Consider the following 7,967-nt stretch of genomic DNA (forward strand, 5'->3'; position numbering starts at 1 on the left):
TTGGAACGCAAATTAACAACACAATGTCCCAAAAATGTCACAACGCAACTCTATTCCCTGTTATGGTCGCATACAGTAGGGCATACAGGCAATGAAAAGTATGCTTCCAGGTCATTACTGAGCATGTGCAAACAGTCCACTGCAGCTAATAACGTGTATAACGTACAGCATGCAGCACTTTCTACTAACGCTACACGTTACACGTTACACACAAACGCAACGTGTGCACTGTGAATGTCGCACAGACTTAGTATTGCTGTGCGTTAGTCCACGTTAAAACATTTTCTAACGTGCGACTTTAACGTCACATTTGTGAGAAGTCCTGCATGCACAAATATGAGAAGGTGTTCCTAGTGGAGGCTAGATGGTGGTTACATTCAGAGTTGGGGTGGTATCTGGAGACAAGTAAGGAGATGTAAAGAAGAGAATTACTGTGGAGAGCTTGGTAGGCTAAACCTAATAGAAAAAAAAATTAGTGGAGAAAAACTGCAGATCAATAGCTGGGATTAGAAAATAATCCAAAGAATATGCAAATACTGCTTCAACGCAACCTGCAACTTGCAGGGACTGAACCAGAACTGTGCAGTTTATGCCTCACAGGTCACACAGGAAGCTGAACTGAGCCCCTGTTGAGCAACTCCATGTATGCTGGGAAGAGGATTGCATTTCAGGCTTTATTGTTAGAGAGCTTCTGAGAAGAGAAACTGAAAAGACAAATTACTAGACGCTTCCTAGTTTTCTTCTGGTTACCTATCTTCATAAAATTATTCCACACTATTTACAACCTTCTCAGCTCACTCATCGCTTGTTATGCTTACAAACTGGAATTAGACCCATAGCAACTGTCACATATGTAGTGACTTATCTACAATTCATGGGGGCCCCTAGCAAAACTTTAATGGACCCCCAATGTTCTGTTCACACCCCTTCCCTTGCCTCCCTTAGTACCCTTTATGGCCTTGGGTCCATCTTACAAGGGTCATAAAACAAGCATGGCCATCATGATCACACCCATAATAAGTGTTGGCCATAAAAACACCTGATCTGTATTATAGTCCCCGGCATCAGAGGAAGGGAAGATAGTAGTTGGGGCCTCCTACAGGCCCAGTGACCGCATTCTCCGGTTAGTCTCCTCTAACTAACAAACTGACATTGATTAAGGCTAGGCTTATAGTGGGGTGTTGCGTAAAGCAGGAACACAACGTTACCCAACCGTTGTGAACACAGTGAAGTATATGGTAAATGAAAAGTTTGCTTGACTGTCATGGTTAGTGCCCAATTTACGTTTCACGCACTGCATGCAACCTCCATTAGACCTTTCGGCAATGGCCGCACTGTGAATGTCACATTGCTTTTGCATTTGGGGCAGTGGCGGACATACGGCCGTGCAGGCCGTGCCGCCGCACGAGGGCCCCTGAAGTTCCGCTGCTTCAGGGGCCCATTAAGTATTGCAGGTTTTTTTTTTTAATTTTACCTTTTATTTTAACCCGGGGGGCCCCGACTCCTGTCCTCCCCCCTCACATCGGCCCCCCCCCTCCCCCTCATGAGATGCGGCGGGAGAGCAGAAAATCCAGGAAGTCTCCGCCGGGGCTGCAGCAGACACTAGAGGCTGCTGCAGCTTGGTCTCCCGTGTCTCCAACTTTGTACACTGCTCGCTACTTCCTGGTTTAGTAGCGAGCAGTGTACAAAGTTGGAGACACGGGAGACCAAGCGGCAGCAGCCTCTAGTGTCTGCTGCAGCCCCGGCGGAGACTTCCTGGATTTTCTGCTCTCCCGCCCGCCGCCGCCGCCGCGCATACCGGGAGGGGGGCCCCGAGGTGAGTGAGGGAGGATAGGAGTCGGGCCCCCCACCCGGATAGCTACACACCCATCCACCCGGCTAACTACCCACCCGGATACCCGCACACTCACCCGGCTACCTACCCACCCGGATACCCACACACCCACCCAGCTACCTACCCGGCTACCTAACCACCCTGCCGGCTACCTACCCACCCGGCTACCTACCCACCCGGATACCCACACACCCACCCGGCTACCTACCCGGCTACCTAACCACCCACCCGGCTACCTAACCACCCTGCCGGCTACCTACCCACCCACCCACCCGGCTACCTAACCACCCTGCCGGCTACCTACCCACCCACCCGGCTACCTACCCACCCCGGATACCCACACACCCACCCGGCTACCTAACCACCCACCCGGCTACCTACCCACCCGGCTACCTACCCGGCTACCTAACCACCCTGCCGGCTACCTACCCACCCACCCACCCGGCCACCTACCCGGCTACCTAACCACCCTGCCGGCTACCTACCCACCCACCCGGCTACCTAACCACCCACCCGGCTACCTACCCACCCGGCTACCTACCCGGCTACCTAACCACCCACCCAACTACCTACCCACCCGGCTACCCACCCACCCGGCTACCTAACCACCCACACATCTACGCACTCACCCGGCTACCTACCCACCCGGCTACCTAACCACCCACCCGTCTACCTACCCACCCAGCTACCTAACCACCCTGCCGGCTACCTACCCACCCACCCACCCGGATACCTACCCACCCACCCGGCTACCTACCCACCCAGCTACCTAACCACCCACCCGGCTACCCACCCGGCTACCTAACCACCCACACATCTACCCACCCACCCGGCTACCTAACCACCCACCCGGCTACCTACCCACCCGGCTACCTAACCACCCACCCGTCTACCTACCCACCCAGCTACCTAACCACCCTGCCAGCTACCTACCCACCCGGCTACCTACCCACCCGGCTACCTACCTACCCACCCGGCTACCTACCCACCTGGCTACCCACCCACCCGGCTACCCAACCACTCACCCGGCTACCTAACCACCCACCCGGCTACCTAACCACCCACCCGGCTACCTACACACCCACCCGGCTACCTACCCACCCACCAGGCTACCTACCTACCTACCCACCCGGCTACCTACCAACCCACCAGGCTACCTACCTAAAGACCCACCAGGCTACCTACCCACCCACCCAGCTACCTAACCACCCACCTACCCACCCACCAGGCTACCTACCCACCAGGCTACCCACCCACCCGGCTACCCAGCCACCCACCAGGCTACTTACCCACCCGGCTAAGGGCTGCCTACCTACCTACCCACCAGGCTACCTATCCACCCAACCACCCATGGGAGCTGCACGCTGGATGGAGGCTGGGACAGGAGGTCTGCTGCTGCAGGTGAGTAAATGGTTTTTTTTATTATTTATTTTAGCAGGTGTATGTTCTGGGCAGGTCTGCCACATGATTGCGTGTATGTTCTGGGCAGGTCTGCCACATGATTGCATGTATGTTCTGGGCAAATTTGCTACATGATTGCATGTGTTTTCTGGGCATATCTGCCGACATGATTGCACGTATTTTCTGGGCATATCTGCCGACATGATTGCGCGTATTTTCTGGGCATATCTGCCGACATGATTGCGCGTATTTTCTGGGCATATCTGCCGACATGATTGTGCGTATTTTCTGGGCATATCTGCCGACATGATTGCGCGTATTTTCTGGGCATATCTGCCGACATGATATGCCCAGAAAATACGCGCAATCATGTCGGCAGATATGCCCAGAAAATACGCGCAATCATGTCGGCAGATATGCCCAGAAAATACGCGCAATCATGTCGGCAGATATGCCCAGAAAATACGCGCAATCATGTCGCCAGATATGCCCAGAAAATACGCGCAATCTGCCGACATGATTGCGCGTATTTTCTGGGCATATCTGCCGACATGATTGCGCGTATTTTCTGGGCATATCTGCCGACATGATTGCGCGTATTTTCTGGGCATATCTGCTGACATCATTGCACGTATTTTCTGGGCAAATCTGCTCACATTATGTGTATTTTCTGGGGAAAGGGTCACCAAAACCTGGGCCCACTGTCTTTGCGTTGCACTTTTCAAGGGAACCTGAGGTGAGAATAATATTGAGGCTGCCATATTTCTCTCCTTTTAAGCAATACCAGTTGCCTGGTTGCCGTTCTGGTCCTCTGCCTCTTATTCTTTCAACCATAGACCCTGAACAAGCATGCAGCAGGTCAGGGGTTTCTGACAATATTGTCAGAACTGAGAAGATTAAGCTGCATGCTTGTTGCTGGTGTAATTCAGTTTATTACTGCAGCCAAATAGATCAGCAGGGCCGCCAGGCAACTAGTATTGTTTAAAAGGAAATAAATATGGCAGCCTCCATATCACTCTCACCCCGGGATCACTTTAAATTACAGTTAGCTCCGCCCTTATCCAGTCATTGCCACGCCCATTTTTTGCCGCGGCGCTACGCGCCGCAGGTTCTGTCCACACCCATTTTTTGCTGCGGCGTGCTTCGCGCGTCGTAGGTTATAGGCGCCGCAGGTCAGGGGGGCCCACAATTGATATTTTGCACAGGGGCCCACTGCTGCCTGTGTCCGCCACTGATTTGGGGTCAACATTCCGTGTTACAATGTGGTCATTACGCCGCACTGCAACGCCCCACTGTGAATTTAGCCTAAAGAGGATATTAGCAATGGTCAATGAGATGAAATTGTTTCCAGTTCATACAGGATTATGCATGAATGAATGTCTGCAGACCTCAATGAATTCAAGCATTGCTGTAAAGAAGAGTGGGACAAAATTCTTCCACAACAATAAGTTTGTTATTCTGAAAGTAGGTTTCTTTTTAATGAAAGATGAATTTTGAAGGATATTTACCCATAAAGTGGTGCCAAAATTATGAGCATTGTGACAGTTACAGCACTATCTAGGCATCTGCCACAGTACACAGGTTGACAAATCATGGAAGGTGATTATCAGGAACAAGGGTGGACTTCATGGTTCCTATGGGAAGAGGGCACAATGCTGGAAATTTTCATAGGCATACAATCTTGCCAGATTTGCACATACAGAATTTTTGTGTGGGGATGATGCCCCCTCATGTGCAAAAGTCTTCAGCTGGATGTCTGGCTTTGCAGTTGTCAAGGAATGAAGAAGAGGAAACGCAATGGTTTGCCAGCAACCTCACATACCCAATCACATGAAACAACTTACCAGCATGTCAGAACTGACTAGTGACAACAAACCTCATCTTTGAAAACCAACACATCACCTTTGATGACTTATTTCACAATTTCCAGACCTACAAAAGTAATTGTCAGGGAGTGAGTACACAGGTCCCCCAAATATTAGTCCTGTCAAGCAAATACTGTACAGACATTGCTACTGAGATGACACTTGTCACACCTCCAGGGAGAATATGTGGAACAGGCTGAGGTGTATCCTGAGAGCTCTAAGCATTAATCGTCACCTAATCCAGCGCGAGTCTAAATAATTTCCTAACAATTGAAGTTTTCCACGTTTTGTCACATTACTGCCACAAACATGAATCAATTTTATTGGAATTCCGCGTGAAAGACCAATACAAAGTGGTGTACATGTGAGAAGTGGAACAAAAATCATACCTGATTCCAAACATTTTTTACAAATAAATAACTGCAAAGTGGGGTGTGCGTAATTATAGTCAATACTTTGTAGAACCACCTTTTGCTGCAATTACAGCTGCCAGTCTTTTAGGGTATGTCTCTACCAGCTTTGCACATCTAGAGACTGAAATCCTTGCCCATTCTTCTTTGCAAAACAGCTCCAGCTCAGTCAGATTAGATGGACAGCATTTGTGAACAGAAGTTTTCAGATCTTGCCACAGATTCTCGATTAGATTTAGATCTGGACTTTGACTGGGCCATTCTAACACATGGATATATTTTGTTTTAAACCATTCCATTGTTGCCCTGGCTTTATGTTTAGGGTCGTTGTCCTGCTGGAAGGTGAACCTCAGCCCCAGTCTCAAGTCTTTTGCAGACTCCAAGAGGTTTTCTTCCAAGATTTCCCTGTATTTGGCTCCACCCATCTTCCCATCAACTTGGACCAGCTTCCCTGTCTCTGCTGAAGAGAAGCACCCCCAGAGCATGATGCTGCCACCACCATATTTGACAGTGGGGATGGTGTGTTCAGAGTGATGTGCAGTGTTAGTTTTTCTGCACACATAGCGTTATGCATTTTGACCAAAAAGTTCCATTTTGGTCTCATCTGACCAGAGCACCTTCTTCCACATGGTTGCTGTGTCCCCCACATGGCTTGTGGCAAACTGCAAATAGGACTTCTTATGCTTTTCTGTTAACAATGGCTTTCTTCTTGCCACTCTTCCATAAAGGGCAACTTTGTGCAGTGCACGACTAATAGTTGTCCCATGGACAGATTCCCCCACCTGAGCTGTAGATCTCTGCAGCTCGTCCAGAGTCACCATGGGCCTCTTGACTGCATTTTTGATCAGCACTGTCCTTGTTGGGCCTGTGAGTTTAGGTGGACGGCCTTGTTTTGGTAGGTATACAGTTGTGCCATAGTCCTTCATTTTCTGAATGATCACTTGAACAGTGCTCTGTGGGATGTTCAAGGCTTTGGAAATCTTTTTGTAGCCTAAGCCTGCTTTAAATTTCTCAATAACTTTATCCATGACCTGTCTGGTGTGTTCTTTGGACTTCATGGTGTTCTTGCTCCCAATATTCTATTAGACAACCTCTGAGGCCGTCACAGACCAGCTGTATTTGTACTGACATTAGATTACACACAGGTGCACTCTATTTAGTCATTAGCACTCATCAGGCAATGTCTATGGGCAACTGACTGCACTCAGACCAAAGGGAGCTGAATAATTACGCACACCCTACTTTGCAGTTATTTATTTGTAAAAAAATGTTTGGAATCATGTATGATTTTCGTTCCACTTCTCATGTGCACACCACTTTGTATTGGTCTTTAATGTGGAATTCCAATAAAATTGATTCATGTTTGTGGCAGTAATATGACAAAATGTGGAAACCGTCAAGGGGGCAGAATACTTTTGCAAGCCACTGTATGTAAACTGGTGTACTATCAATCAGGCAAGGTATAATGAGGGAGCAAGCATATACACAATCCTGTTGAGTTTCCAATAAAAATTGTCTTTTATACCTTACAGTATGCCCTCAGTTGATGTAAACATTTTTTACAATCTTGCCAAATTTTGCACATACAGAATTTTTTCTAGGGACACCTCCTCCCATCTGTTATAGTATACTTTCCCTAGACTGGGGTTTTCCACTGTCACTTTGTCCAGTGGTCAACCTTTTTGGAGAATGACCAACAATAATTCTGAAGACAGATCCATGTGAAGTTGAGATTCTCCACTTGCTCATTACCGTGGTTGCCTTTTGCAGCCTGGGTGTGTAAGTAGTAATTTACTTACCATCTCTCCAATTTATATTAATACTACATTATATAGACTACTGGGGTTTTCTCTTCCTGGACCATTGAGTTCCTTGAAGTACTTCTGCCAGACACACTCATTATATACACAAGGGGCTGAAGACACTTGGAACAGGTTTGCATGTAAGTTATGAGTAGCTCTTGCAATGAAAGGAGGTACAAGTGTTCTAATTATAGCAAAATCTATTGCTGGGATTATCATGGAGAAGAATGAAGCCTGCAGAGTGCCGGTGATAACACAGGTGGACCTTACCTTGCTTATGACACGGCTGTCTGCTCTCTTGCCATCAGATGAGGATGAAAGCAAGGTGAGAAAGCTGCTTACTTGTGATCTGTGATGGGGAGGAGTAACCTCTTGAGGAATGAGGAAGACACAGTCACATTATACAACACAATCAGTGACATGCCTAAGCAGCAGACATGTGACACCAGGCCAAACAACTTCCTAACAATACCCATAGATATTAGCAAGAACGCCTGCAGCAGAACTCAGAGAACGGTTTTCTCTCTCTAGATACTGTATATATGGGAATGCATTGTACACTTTGCTTTGTTCTCTGCAAGGTGCAGGTATAGACCGTTTCAGCAGGAGGTAATGTTTGAATATCTTTTGTGTTCCTTAACTCCTTATGGCATTT

At 48.3% G+C, this 7,967-nt stretch overlaps 1 protein-coding gene across 4 annotated transcripts in view; it reads right to left on the bottom strand.

Moving 5' to 3' along the window:
• Positions 1–7,667, bottom strand: part of LOC137562842 (gamma-glutamyl hydrolase-like) — a 45,710-nt gene extending 38,043 nt beyond the window's left edge. For 2 of the 4 annotated variants that reach the window (XM_068274595.1, XM_068274592.1), the window contains exons 1-2: positions 7,583–7,667; positions 5,080–5,167 (exon numbers count right to left, since the gene is read on the bottom strand). Coding sequence is in view for 1 of the 4 variants with exons in the window: in XM_068274592.1 (XP_068130693.1) it covers positions 5,080–5,085 (6 nt within the window). In the remaining 3 variants the exon portion in view is untranslated. The remainder of the gene's footprint in view (positions 1–5,079; positions 5,168–7,582) is intronic. The other 2 variants (XM_068274596.1, XM_068274594.1) reach the window with 2 other exon arrangements.
• Positions 7,668–7,967: the final 300 nt, after the last annotated feature.

The sequence above is a fragment of the Hyperolius riggenbachi genome, chromosome 3 (assembly GCF_040937935.1).
Source record: "Hyperolius riggenbachi isolate aHypRig1 chromosome 3, aHypRig1.pri, whole genome shotgun sequence".
Classification (NCBI taxonomy): Eukaryota; Metazoa; Chordata; class Amphibia; order Anura; family Hyperoliidae; genus Hyperolius; species Hyperolius riggenbachi.